The sequence below is a fragment of the Salarias fasciatus genome, chromosome 6, assembly GCF_902148845.1.
Source record: "Salarias fasciatus chromosome 6, fSalaFa1.1, whole genome shotgun sequence".
Taxonomy (NCBI): domain Eukaryota; kingdom Metazoa; phylum Chordata; class Actinopteri; order Blenniiformes; family Blenniidae; genus Salarias; species Salarias fasciatus.
The window spans coordinates 6,452,918-6,466,910 of record NC_043750.1 but is presented as its reverse complement, the minus strand read 5'-3'; the positions used below and the strand labels follow the sequence as shown (position 1 = coordinate 6,466,910).

The following is a 13,993-nucleotide window of genomic DNA, read 5'->3' as shown; positions in this document are numbered from 1 at the left end:
GCATAAGAAGAAACACTGAATGATCCATACATTAATGTTATTAAAACAGCTGAGAATCTGATGTTATGGAATAATCTAATCTAATCTAATCTAATCCAATCTAATCTAATCTAATCTAATCTAATCTAATCCACCTCCAGATGATGACCAGGGTTGAGCTTTATGAAGCTTTACTTTAATTAACTGATTAAATTCGATGCACACTGAGATTTATCATAGAATTGATCAATGACTCTGATTTAATCTCATTTAATTTAATCTGCCAATTAATTTAGATTAAATGTTGCAACTAGTTTTTTTATGCTCAGATGTAATTACTCCAGAAATGACTCGAGTCTACATGTTTACCGAAGTGGTTTAATCTTAATCTAGTGTTTTAAATGTGATAAATATCACATCCTGTTTAGTCGTCTCTGTCTGATTAATAATCCAATCACACACGTCTACATTTATTAGTATGTAAATCTGGTTGAATATGACCTTTGTAATATTTTTTTTTCTAATTCATCTAAACTCATAATCTTATTTCATTCATCGTAATCTGATCTAATCTCATTGGTGTCCTTGGAAAAAAGCCTGTATGGGATAAATTCAGCATCTCGATAAAGGTGGACACAGATAGTTTAGAAAATGAAACATTTAAGAATAATCCACACAGTAGTGATTCTTAAACTGCTGAAAACGCGTCGTGCATATCAAAAACATCCAGAAACAAATTCATGTCCTGCTCGAAAATACAAAAAGAGACGTGGAGCATTAACCTCAAACTGAAGGCTGCAGAGAACCCACTTAACTCTGCAAGCAGGTAGAATGACCTGCGTGTGTGTGTGCGTGCGTGCGTGGTCAGAGTATATCCGAAGCAACAGAAAAGTCCCCTGTTAAGTTTCATTCTCTTGTCTGAAACCCACCTGGTGACAGGGGAGCAGAGTGACGGATCTGAAACAAGAGTGGACAACTTTTACTGTAATACAATTTGATTTAATTTCCACGCAATTTTTTAAGAGTAGAGATGAGAAGCATCCCTCAGAAAGCAGATAGCAGGTGCAGCTATGAAGGAAAGCAAGAAGGCACTGAAGCAAATAAATAACATAAAGATGGCAGGATTCAATAGTTTTATGCAAGTATATCAAATTTCTATCTATCTATCTATCTATCTATCTATCTATCTATCTATCTATCTATCTATCTATCTTTCACTGTTGTGTTTTTTCTTTAAATTTAGCTGAAGTTACATCCGTTGTTGAGAGGAAGACGCTCAGTTATCCAGATGATAGCAGGTCATTATAGAAATATAAGCAAAAAAAAACTAAAATCACCTTGGAGAAACATGTTAATTGAGGCTCCTCTTGAATGATAGATACTGACTTCAAACTGTTGTCGGTATCTAATAAACTGTATCAAACTGGTATCAAACTGGCCTCAGTGCAGTAAACAAGAGTTTAGTGAAATAGTGACAAAGCTAACAATCAGCTTTCACAGTGTTACTGGCACCACCTCACTTCCTCTCATTTGGAAGATAAACTATGTTGTTATAGAAGTCAACACACAGCAGTACAGCACAGTGAGAGATAATTTAATCCATCCTCTGAATTCTTTAAATCCAAATGCAATTCATGGACAAGAAGGAGGAACTGCCTTTAAGGATGTTGTCCTCTCTGTGGACAGTGTGGAGTTACAGTGCATTACCACTAGATGTCACTGGCACCATTGAACATGCTGAATAACTGTCAGCCTGACCAGGATCAGAGGACCCACATATGATCCAAAAGAAGTCAAAATGACACAAATACCAGGCACAAATCAAAATGACATAGGGCAATGCATTCACAAAAGTATACTTAATTCCATTTCCTCACATGCATGTTTTTCAGACTGCAGGAGGACACAACAGTTACTGGAGAAAACCAGGGAGGACATCAAACTCCAGAGAAAAAGGCCTCCATCCACTCAAATCACGTCTAAAACATTACAATAAAGATCTTGAAACAGTCATTTTCCCAGAAACAGTTCCAGAGGCTCATGAAGACGCAGCTGACTGTTGTCTGGATGTTGGGATTCTGTCTGCAGTGTTTCGCTTTTCTACAGTTTTTTGATAATAAAATGGTTTCAGGAACACAGAGGAGGATTTCCCTGAACTGTAATTTAAGACACAGCTCTTTGGTAGTTTGACTATGGCTAAAATTAAAAACCAACTACCTAGAATAATAAGAATAAGAACACGACCTCCTTCTGCCAGCATTTGAACATCAGTGTTGTTACCATTTCAATAATGCTGCTTTCATTCAGAGTCAAAACTAAATAATTGTCACTACATGTTTATGACTCAGTAGCTGTAGCGGAGCCAGAGTGGGGGCACGGGGGCGGTCGCCCCAGGGCCCACAAGGTCATAGGGCCCCGTTTCATGTGATGTGTTCATATTTACTCATAAATAAATTATTGTAATAAAATGTGCAGTGTGTGAGAGAAGGTATACGCACATGAGTGTGGGCTCCAATTTGCCAATTCTTACATTACGACTGTCCATGAATGCATCAGAGCTGGAAGCCAGTACTGATTGGCTGTGTGGCATTAACGAGTGTTTTCTTTGCACTTGATCTGAACTCTTTGGAGCGAAGTTAAACGCTATGCTCAACACTGTGCTTATCAGAATGCTGTGGTCTTAAACACCTGCCTATTTGAATGTGCCTTGTGTTGCTCTCAACTAGTGACAGCAGACTCTATTTTTTTCTCTAATATACGTGAATTCCAAAAGATATAGATAGCTGTGTCTATATCTTTCTGAATAGATTGTGTAATTTTAGACCAGCTGTGTTCATTTTATATTTAAGCTGTATCAAAGATGGTACAGATGTAGCCAGTGAGTTTTTATCTGAGTTTTCAGCACCATGGACAGCAGACGCTCTGAGATTGACACCCTTCAGGCTGCATTTGTGTGTGTGTGTGTGTGTGTGTGTGTGTGTGTGTGTGTGCGCGCGCGCGCGTGTGCATGCGTGCACATGTGTATTTGTTCTTCAGAACAAATTTGTGAACTGCTTTGTGACTTCATTCTGCTTTCTGAGGCATATAGGTTTGCTTGGCTCAATAAAAGTGAGCATTAGTGTGTTGTTTGATGGTAGGATGAGGTATGATAATGATAAAATTACTATCATAAGGGCCCGTAGAGAATACTCTGCCCCCTCTGTACTGAGACCCACGCTCTACCTCTGCTCAGTAGAATCAAAATTTGGTTTGCTTGCCCTCCTACAGTCTACTGCACACAGAGGCGTCCCTACAGGGTAGGCAACATGGGCATTTGTCTAGGGCCCCGAGCTGAAGGGGGCCCCGAGGGACGGCTGACATCGGTCAATTTTAATGACAAATTAAAGGCGCTGCACTTGACGCTGCAACGACAACGTATAGAAAATCCCTCGCATGGGGCCCTTTTCAGGGTACTCACCGGTTAGTTGCTAGTAGGGGGCCCTGACAGACGGCGGATATCAGCGACACAACTTGAAACCCCCGGATATATTACAATGACACATTGGGACCCTACCTAATGGGGCCGCACTACTACCCGGGTTGCATCGGGATACAGTCAAGTCTTTCCTAACCAACTCGGCCCCAAGCTAAGTCGACCTCATGCCTCAAGTCTCACGCACTGAGTGTGACAGTCACGCATTTCGGTTTTTTGCCACACACTCAAGCAACACATTGTATTTCTCACGCATAAAAAAAAATACCAGTAAATCTGTCTGGTAAGCTGCTGCTGTGGAACTGTCATTCACTGCTTTCAGCCTGTTTTTTCCTCCTGTGAAGTCCACCTGAGCTGACATGAAGTTTGTGCAAAGAAAGAGGAAACCTTATTGGTGCTGAATTGAATTGAACGGTGAGTTGTGTTATACATATTACAGTGTCAAAATGATTTACATGAAAGTGCATATTGTGAAATAATGTTAATATTTTCATTAAATGCTTAGTGATTAAATTAAATACAATGCATTTTATTGCATTTTTCAAAAAACAAAAGACCTTTAAAACTGATATATTGTTGCCAACTCCTCAGTAACATTCTAGATGACACGTCATCTTCTAACTTGTATAGAGGCTCATTTGCATATCTAGGTTAAATTAGATGATGACGTCAATTAAAATGATACATTGTTGCAAACTCCTCAGTCAGGAAAGTTCTAAATGACATCTTCATACAGAAAGCAGGAACCAAATATCCTGAATGGAAAATATGTCATATTTATTTCTTCGACTGCATTCAGCATTCATTCTTATCAACTCGTGCATTTCAAATCATGCTTGTAATTATGAAATGTTTTTGGAATTTATATTTTGTGACATTATCTCGAGAGTATGTGGTTTTGCTGGAAACCCAGTGCGCTTCATTCATTCCCGTGAAGACTCCTGCCAGTCAGCGCAGAGGGTAGAAAACCCTTTCGATTTACGTATGTGTGTGAGTGTGTGTGACATTGCGGAAGGGTTATTTCCCTGAACACTCTCCTCCCCTCTCCTTCACAACACCAACACACCGGGGCGAAGCTCCGGTGATCGTCTCCAGTAACGCACCGCAGGACGCGCGCGCCATGGCGCAGGCCAACATCTCGGTGACGGAGAGCCAGTTCCGCTGCCCCATCTGCCTGGACATCCTCAAGGACCCGGCGTCCATCCCCTGCGGACACACCTACTGCATGGCGTGCATCAGCGACTACTGGGACCAGGCGGAGGGGGCCCACTTCAGCTGCCCGCAGTGCCGCGAGGCGTTCAGCCCGCGGCCGGTGCTGCGCAGGAACACGGTGCTGGCGGAGGTCGTGGACAAGCTGAAGATGAGCGAGATGGTGAAGGCCCCGGAGCTCTACCTGGGGGGCGTCGGCGAGGTCCCGTGCGACTTCTGCCCGGCGGAGGGCCGGCTGAGGGCGCACAAGTCGTGCCTGGTGTGCCTGGCGTCCTTCTGCGAGCTGCACGTCCTGCCGCACCGGGAGGTGGGCACGCTGCGCCGCCACAAGCTGGTGGCGGCGGTGGAGAGCCTGGCGGAGCGCCTGTGCGCTCAGCACCGCCTGGGGCTGGAGCCGGCCGGCGGGGGCTCCGAGGCCGAGGCCGCCGGGGAGTGGAGCGGGGACTGCCTGCTGTGCGAGGCCGACCAGGAGGAGCTGCACGGCGCAGACGCGCAGCGCGCCCGGAGACAGGTAGCGGCCCGCACGCACGCACCTTTTACGCACGGAGTTACCGCTCCCCAGCCGCGAGTTACTGTACGGAATATGACACGAGCGAGTTCCTGGATCGTCAGGGGACGCACGGAGAAGTCCCCACAGTCCCAAAATAAACCCGTCTCATTATTAAAGAAACCTCTCATGGAGCAAGGCGGAATAAAGACTGTTGTCTGGTTTACTGTAGAAAGCTTTTAGTTTGAACCTTGAAAATAGGACTTTTGCCTCGCTTTTCTTTGGAAAAAGCACAATAGTATTCTTCTAAAGACTTTTTGATAATCAGCTGAGGATCTGAAACAAGAAGACAGGTGCTTAGATGGATGTGAGTTATGATTTTTTTTTTCTTTTTTTTAAAGAAACAAGTTTTCAACTCAAATTTCAGATATTTGGATTTGAGTTCAGGTTGAGTCCTTTCTGTCAAGTTTTTATGTTCTCAGACTTATTTTTTTCTTCCATCATCCTAAAACTTGGATATGAGGTTTAGTTGACCACAGATGAGAACATGGAGTTACCCAGCATGCACTTGCTGGGTTGTAGCCATCAACGGCATTAAACAGTGTAATGGATGGATGAATTCTCAGAACTGAGTATAATGTAAATGTCATTAAGTCTTTCCTGGAGATGTGTTGAGCCTCAAATCCCAGCGCAGCAGGAAGGACATTTGGTGTATTAATCAGCCAAGTCCAGAGTTTCAGTGGCTGGATGCAGCTGAACGGATTCTCTATTATTAAGATTAATAACATCTTCTACAGTAACAGGTGCAGCAGTTGTAAATTGTTAATAAAGGCTCAACTTTCACCTTAATCTATGCAACTAAAATAACTGACAAATACAAAATCTTTCAATTTTCAAAATTATTCTTCTAATAATGATTTGCTTTAGATCAGGGGTGTCAAACAAAAGGCCAGTGGGTCAAAACTGGCCTGCTAGAGGCTCCAATCTGGTCCATCAAGCTAAACCACAAAGTAAATATTAAAAAGATAATAAGAAAGAAGGCATTGCTCATCTTCTCAAAGGGTTTATTGGCTGTGATCATTATTATTGAAATGTTTGTCGACAGGTTTATGATGTAGATTGTGTTTATATGCAGCTATTCAGTTATATAATATGAAATAATCGTAAACATACATGCTGATTACTCTTAATCATGTTCTAACACCAGTTACCATGGTTTACATTTACTTAGAACACACACTTATCACTGAATCTTAATGTTATAATGAAATAGTGAGTTAGTGTGTGTGTGTGTGTGTGTGTGTGTGTGTGTGTGTGTGTGTGTGTGTGTGTGTGTGTGTGTGTGTGTGTGTGTGTGTGTGTGTCTCAGCTGCAGCTTCAGGAGTCTCAGAGGATGGTCCAGGAGAGGATACACACCGGAGAGCGAGAGCTGGAGGAGTTTCAGCAAAGCTTGGAGTCACTTAAGGTGACACACACACACACACACACACACACACAGTCTTGTATTTCTATCCTTGTGGGGACCGTCCATTGACTCCCATTCATGTCTGGCCCCTAACCCTGACCCTTACCCTAACCCTAACCCACACCACAACAAAGCCTAACCCTAAAGAAATGTTTTTGCACTTTTACTTTTTTCAGTAACAACAACATGGTCAAGAAAACACTGTTTCTCCTACTTAGGACCGGAAAAAGGTCCCCACAAGGCACGTCGTTCCACGTTTTGCTATCCTTGTGGGGACATTTGGCCCCGACAAGGATAGAAATACAAGAACACACACACACACACACACACACACACACACACACACACACACACACACACACACACACATACACACGCACACACATACACACTCCGGTGTCCCTCAGGGCTCTGTCCGAGTTATCATCCATTTCACCAGCTATCTCCTTCCTCTGAGCCGCATTGTCCTTAAATACAATTTCACCTCTATGCAGACGACACTCTGCTCTACCATCAAACATCTCCATCAATGGTAACTGTTTTATTTCTTCAGAATAGGACTCAAGTTAAAGTAAAATACATGTGACATTGAGTCGTCTCCCACAAATACAGTTTAGCCAACAAAGCAGAGACGGAATGGAGAGTAAACTAGGAGAATTTGAAGAAAAAACACATGTAACTGCCTTTTGTCAGGTAGTGTTGCAGAGCTATTTGTTTTCGAGATAAACCCATATAGAAAAATACTCTTTTTAACAATTTTAACGTTGAAAATTGAAGCTTGGTGTAAAGTGGACCTGCTGTGTTACTTTAAATCAAGTGCTCCTTTTCCAGACTTAAACTCTGCTCAGTGTTTTCAGTGTTTGTGCTCTTGTGTACGTTGTATTTATTCATCCAGTAGTTAGTAAGAATAAGACATGTGAAACCACTAGTCCTGGACGTTTCCACCGCCGCTCCGTCTCTTCTGCAGGCCTTACAGGAGATGTTGTCAGTGATTATTATTTCTCTGCCACTCCTCCGCTGTTCCAGGAAAAGCATTTTTCTCCTCCCTCCCCTGAGCATCGTCCTCTTGTGCCCGGCGTCTGCTGCGTTCGTGCTCTCTGAATGAGTCCATCCTTACTGCTGTTTTATGTGTGTGTGCGTGTGTGTGTGTGTGTGTGTGTGTGTGTGTGTGTGTGTGTGTGTGTGTACTGCAGGTGTCGGCGTCGGCCGTCGCTGAGGACAGTGAAGCTCTGTTTGCTGATATGAGTCTGTGTCTGGAGAAAACCAAGGCCGAGGTGAGAAACGCCTCGTCAGCTTGACATAACGGCAGCGATGGAAACACGGCTAACATGATTTGAGACAGATCTTCTCTGGTGGAAAATGTTGAAACCATCTGGTTTTAGATCCTTGTCTTACACCTTCTTTTTCTTCTTTCTTGTGTCGTAGGTTCGAGCCCGGCTGGAGGCGAAGGAGCGGGCGGTGGTGGGGCGAGCCGAGCGAGACATCGAGCTGCTGGAGAGAGACCTGGAGGAGCTGAGGATGAGAGACGAGGAGATCAGCCAGCTGCTGCAGACCGAAGACAACGCTCACTTCCTGCAGGTGAGGAGACCGAGAGGCTGCAGCGTGGCTATTGAGTAAAATTAGTGAAAATAATGTGTTTAAGATTTGTTAGAACAGAGATATAAGTCACCAAATCCATATTTCCTTATTTCAAGCAATGTTTGCAATGTGAAATGATGAAAAGCTGCAGAATTGTGTCAAACGTAAGGCCTATGGGCCAAAACCGACCCACTAGATTCTCCAATCCGGCCCACCAAACCAACAAGGCAATTATTCAAATTCCTAGAAAACGTTGATATTTTTTTTATTATTATTTCTTTAGCTGTTGCAAACAAAACACTGAGACACGAGCTGAGAGATCGGTGATGCTGCCATGAAAGCTTGTTGATCTCAAACCAGCTCCAAAGTCCAAAGTTTAGAGAAACATGCAGAACGCAGGAGGTTTTTTTTTTGACATTTCTCTGTATTTTTGCACCAGAACATATCATTAAAATTGACTTTAAGACTGTATTAATTGTTTTCATCAAGTATACTCTGCTCCCCAACGAATAAAGATGTGAAAGTTTTGATTTAAAGCTTATTTTGTGTGTATTTTACCAGTCCGGTCTGCTCAGGATGAAACTGGGCTGAATGTGGCCGCCGAACTAAAATGAGTTTGGCTCCGCTGAACAATTCATCCTGGTGCTGATGGCTGCAGCGCTGCGTAAAGGGACAGCAGACACTTTTTATTCTCTGAAGAAGTGTTTTCTCTGGAAGGGCTTGTGAGGCATTAGCGGCTCATCCATTCGATACCCAGCCATTACAGCTAATGCATCCCAGAGGCTGTAATAATTCACCAGAGTGCTCCGAGAAGGGCTGGGATGAGAGGAGAGAATGAGTCAGCAGTGAACAGCACCTGCCTCAGTGCTTTTTTTTAAATTCAATTGTATAAGGAATTGAGGCGAATGAGGCGCCGCTCTCCGTCCTCTGTGTCTTCCCGCCCAGGCGGCGCCGCTGCTCTGCGTCCCCCTCTCCGCCGGCCGGCACTCCCGGGCCCTCAGCCTGCCGGCCGAGGCCTTCAGCGCCGCCCGCCGGGCGCTGTGCCACCTCCGCAGCCACATGGAGGAGGTCTGCAGGGAGGAGGTGGACAAGATCAGCCGTGCAGGTACGCCGCGCCGCGCACGGCCCGACGCCGCCGCTCCTCCTCACACTCACCACCATGTTTCTCTTGCAGTTAACGAGAACTACGTATCTGCTGGAGAGTGTGTGAAAGGTAAGCAGAGGAAACACGATATATGTACACACACACACACACACACACACACACACACACACACACACACACACACACACACACACACACCCTCTTGTCTGAGGTGACCCATTTTTAGCCGGCTGCACGATTCGACATGACACTTAACACCACGAGAAACAGTAGCTGTGTTAAATATTGAAGATGAAGAGGACGGTGGGATGTCTGGGGACGGCTCACTCTGGCTCTGCTCCAGATCATCTGGATTAGACCCAAAGCACAAGGCCGCGAAACTGCCCACATTCTTTATTTAGGTAGAAACAACTCTGCTGAAAACAGAATTTCAATCCTTCGTTCAACCATCTGAGTCGTATAACGTCACCACAACCAGAAGCAGCATGCGCTTTGATTCTAACCACGACTCCCAGACTACGAGTCAAAGGTGTAAAACAGAAAGCAGAGAAATAGACAGTATCACCATCGTCTTCCTCATCACAGCGGTCCATTCAGATTCACCACATTTGTACCACAAACTTCTCCATTCTGTCAAGAGTCAAGAGTAATAGTGGTGAACGTCCAGATGATGGACTCTTTCACAAACAGTCCGTCTCGTTGTAAACGCTGAAATCTTTAGTTTGTTGTTGTGTCCAGATTTTGCTGAAAATCAAATTTAGAGCATGTGCTCAGCAACAGTTTCCAAGACAACTGGTGTTTTGTTTTTTTTGTTTTTTTGTTGTTTTGATTAACTGACATTTAAACTGATGTCTTTCAACATGAATGTTTGAAAAACATACCAAATCCCATTAATGTGTATTATATTGGGGAGGTGGACAAAATGACAGTGAGGAGAACTCCAAACCTCAGCAGACACGAGCTTCACTGTCTGCTGGGCATCCGGCCAACAGGGGTAAGTTCAAAAAACGCTCCACAGTGGGAGGTGCTGCTAAATCTTTGTGGACTGACCCTTTCACTTTCACAAACGGATGATTTTGTCTGCTTTTTCACTCAAAATCATCGAACAAACGGGCATTAATATGGATGACGTTGTTTGAGTGCCTCTGAGCCTGCAGTAGATGGGCGCCGACACGGCCGCAGACAGTTTGGAAATGAAGTAATGCATGCAGAACCTGCAATGCAAGTGTGTGTTACCTAACTTAAAGTAGCTACATGGCCACGCTGCCCTCTCACAGCACTCATCCGCATTGTGCGGAGACCAGGTTGTTTCAGGACCTGCTAGAGGTGATCTGTCCTGGTTGATCCTGGGATCCCAGTGGAGGAGCTAGAAGAACATCTGGGCTTTCCACTCAGTGGCTAGTGTTCTCCTCTAGATTCATCCCAGAGTCATTCAGTAAAGTATTTCTATTTAAAGAATGTTTGTGTCAGGGTACAGGTAAATGTGGTTATGCTTCAGAACTACAGTAGGATCAGTGGATTTTAGAGTTTCTTGTGGATGTTTTGTCAGTAGGACAGAAAAATAGAATGAATGATCTGAATAATAATTGGAAAGCAGTGAAAGTAGAGATAGATTTTGGTCTTCTGGGACGTGGCTGAAGTCTCCATGCTTGACTTGTCCTCAGCAGAACGATACTCGTGATTCCAGGCCTGTTCCTCCAAACTGAGGATGTGTAGATCTCCTGTCTACTGCAAATATCCAAACGATCCCTCTGAAAGCCACTGTGCGGGATTTCCCACGGAAGCACCTTAAAAACTGTCCGCACGCTGCACATAATGAGTTTGATGAATGCCAAACAACGTCTCGTTAATGTGGTGCGAAACATTCGGGAGCAACAAATCAGTCAGATCCATCTGTTTGTGTCTTTCTGTCATGCAATGGAGACTCAACAGCATGAACTAACCATACTAACCATACTGCATGTAAACCTGTTCCTTCCATTCTTCCAATAACCTGATTCCCTGAAGCATGTGAAGCAGTTTTGTGTTTTCCTGTTGTCTGCTTTGCTGATCAATGGTTCATGAATCAGGAAACTGGTGTTTGGTAAGCTTTCAGGTGCTTTGATTTCTGTTTCTGTGTCAGACATTCTCCATGTGACACACGTTTTTGTATTTTTAGTCACTTTCATATCATCAGAATGAAATTAGCAGCATTTTCAGTTTCACCATCTCACTTTGTTTTGTTTTTGTGTCGTCTGTTTCTTCACAGCCGTGCCAGTGTCCTTCCCCTTGTCCTCTCTGTCTCTGCAGCCGGCCGATCAGAGGATGAGGGCGGTTTTCCTCAGGTGTAAGTACTTCATCCGTCTCACTTTGCTGTAGTCTGTTCCTCCCTCTTCCATTTCCTGTCTCCCGTCCACTGTCTACCACTTAATTGAATTCCTCCCCGTCTCTGCATTGCTTCTCCGGTCGCCGTCTGCTGCACCCATTCAGCCTGAAGCACTCCCGTCCATATTCTCCTCTCTGCCTTTGACCTTACGCCCTCTCATTCTTCTCCCTGTGCTCCTGGCTCACTGCGTAATGAGTCTTTCTGAGAAACCTGAGAGCCTTGTATAGATCCTCATCAATTATGGATGGTGATCATACTGTATGGACGACAGCGACATTCTGGTCTGTCATTAAGATCAGGACCTCGTCCTGACACCAACAAGCCAGCTGACAGGAAGACAGTGCTGCAGCACCGTGTTGGGCCTCAATAATTCATTTTGGTCCGAGGAGGACTGAGGCTGTACGTGTTGTTTGTTTCATCAGTGCCACAGTGTCACCTGAGACCGTCGTTTTGAGTGGCTTGATCATTTTACCTTTGTCAGGATCTGTCTTTATGACAGAAAGCACAGAGCAGATAGTAGTAGACCAATGACTAATCATCTATCTGTTTTAGGGAATAACGGCCATGGTGAAATGTTCATATTCAAATATATTCAACTCTACCTCATAAGGACACTAGCCTGAGCTTGTGTCCTTGCCAGTTGGTGAACCAATCGTATCTTGGCTTGGCTTGGCTTGGCTTGGCTTTCCTTAGCGATTCTCTGGCTCAGGAATCTTCCTCTGAGGCATGAGGGTAGTGACCGAAGCTGGAACATGGATGCTGGATTCTCAAGATCTCACAGGATTCTCACTGTCTCACTCTTCTTGTCCTAGAATAGACTGTCTGATCAGACTTGGAGCTCCATCCATCTAACAGCCAGACTGTCGTCAATGGCTCTCCTGAGCGGATGCCCTTTGGTGCATCTCCATCGGGGCACCACCTCAGTCACCAGCCCCTAGTGGGAGTACCGGTTTAGTCACTTGCAACTGCCAGGAGTGCAATACTTTCAAAGCGTACTGCTCTCTTAGTCTGCATCAACACTTTTTAAGAGAGAATCATGAGTTAAATGGTTTCTAGAAGCTGAAATCAGATCAAACATTTCCTCTGATGTTTATCTGTTCAGGAAACAGCTGATGATAAAATGTTTTGGCCAATTGAAACACAATGGGCTTCACAGAGACTATCTGTTTGTTCTCTTTTGTAGTTTCGTCCCGTCTGTCCTTGGACCCAGATACAGCCCATCCCACCCTGGTCCTCCTGGAGGGCCCCCAGGCAGCCCATTGCGGTGAGGAACCGCAGTCCTACCCCCCTCACCCTCATCGCTTCGACTCAGTGGCACAAGTCCTGTGCAGGGAGGGTCAGTTTGGCAGCGCCAGCTACTGGGAGGTGGAGTGGAGCGGCGGCGGGTGGGTCGACATCGGCGTCACCTACCGGGGCATCGGGCGCAAAGGCGGCGGGAAGCCCTGCCTCCTCGGGCGCAACGAGAACTCGTGGCGGCTGAGGTGTACCCACGCCGGATACGCCGCGTGGCACGATAACCGCAAGACCACGGTGGCGGCGCCACCCTGCCCCAGGATCGGCGTGTTCCTGGAGCGCCACAAAGGAACCCTGTCCTTCTACAGCGTGTCGGACTCAGTGGTGCTGCTGCATACGTTCAGATGTCCGTTCTCTCAGCCGCTGTACCCGGCCTTCCGACTGGACCTGGACTCCACCCTGGTCATCTGCCCCCGCGACGGAGGCAACGGAAATCCCACTTGAAGACGCGTCACTCATGGCCTGAAGAAGCCACTCATGGCTTCGTTTGCCTGATGGACATAAACTCTGGAATCTGAGGTTGAAGGACTGCAGGCGCTGAGCAGCAACATCAGGAAGAAACAACACTATCAGTAACCAAATGCTTCTCTTCTCCATCTGTCTGTCTTCTGTCAGTGGAACTGCCTTAACTGCTAATAACATATCACTGTCAGGGTTTTCTGGACTGGGAATGTATTTTACAAAGTATGTTTTTTTTTTTTTTTTTTTTTTTTTTTTTTTTTTTTTTACAGTCGACGCTGTAAAACTTCAGAAAAACATGACTTTGTAGCAAATAGCCAACATGCAAAATATCATGATACTTTTAATATTTATTCTCAGTCATAAATGCACTATGTCAAAGATTTATAGTTCAAACATGAGAAAAATCTCGATTTGAGGGACAAAAGGAGTCGTTAGAGATGTTGGGTACAGAAACAGTCTTGACAGGCCGTTTGTGGGACGTGTTGTTCTTACATCAACACCGAGGTACTGAACCAGTATTCACCTCTACTTGTGTTTTCTTGACGTTCTGTGCATTTCTGAAACTGTGGGTAGATTTC

The 13,993-nt window shown here is 44.9% G+C and overlaps 1 protein-coding gene across 2 annotated transcripts; it reads left to right on the top strand.

Moving 5' to 3' along the window:
* The first annotated feature begins 4,489 nt into the window (after positions 1–4,489).
* On the top strand, positions 4,490–13,591 carry LOC115390346 (E3 ubiquitin/ISG15 ligase TRIM25-like). 2 transcript variants are annotated; one of them, XM_030094184.1, is made up of 9 exons: positions 4,490–5,171; positions 6,517–6,612; positions 7,806–7,886; positions 8,038–8,190; positions 9,136–9,295; positions 9,365–9,403; positions 10,209–10,289; positions 11,544–11,621; positions 12,844–13,591. In XM_030094184.1, exons 1-9 carry the CDS (start codon positions 4,572–4,574, stop codon positions 13,395–13,397), a joined length of 1,842 nt encoding a protein of 613 aa, XP_029950044.1. In that variant the 5' UTR covers positions 4,490–4,571; the 3' UTR covers positions 13,398–13,591. The 2 variants fall into 2 exon arrangements, with proteins under 2 accessions (XP_029950044.1, XP_029950045.1); XM_030094185.1 differs by lacking the exon at positions 10,209–10,289.
* The last annotated feature ends 402 nt before the right edge of the window (positions 13,592–13,993 follow it).

Bases quoted from the DNA above. Each gene is read 5' to 3' on its own strand.
- LOC115390346 (XM_030094184.1), top strand. From the start codon at position 4,572: ATGGCGCAGGCCAACATCTCGGTGACGGAGAGCCAGTTCCGCTGCCCC. The intron at 7,887-8,037 runs GTGAGAAACGCC...CTTGTGTCGTAG, and splicing joins TGGAGAAAACCAAGGCCGAG to GTTCGAGCCCGGCTGGAGGC. The intron at 9,296-9,364 runs GTACGCCGCGCC...TTTCTCTTGCAG, and splicing joins GGACAAGATCAGCCGTGCAG to TTAACGAGAACTACGTATCT.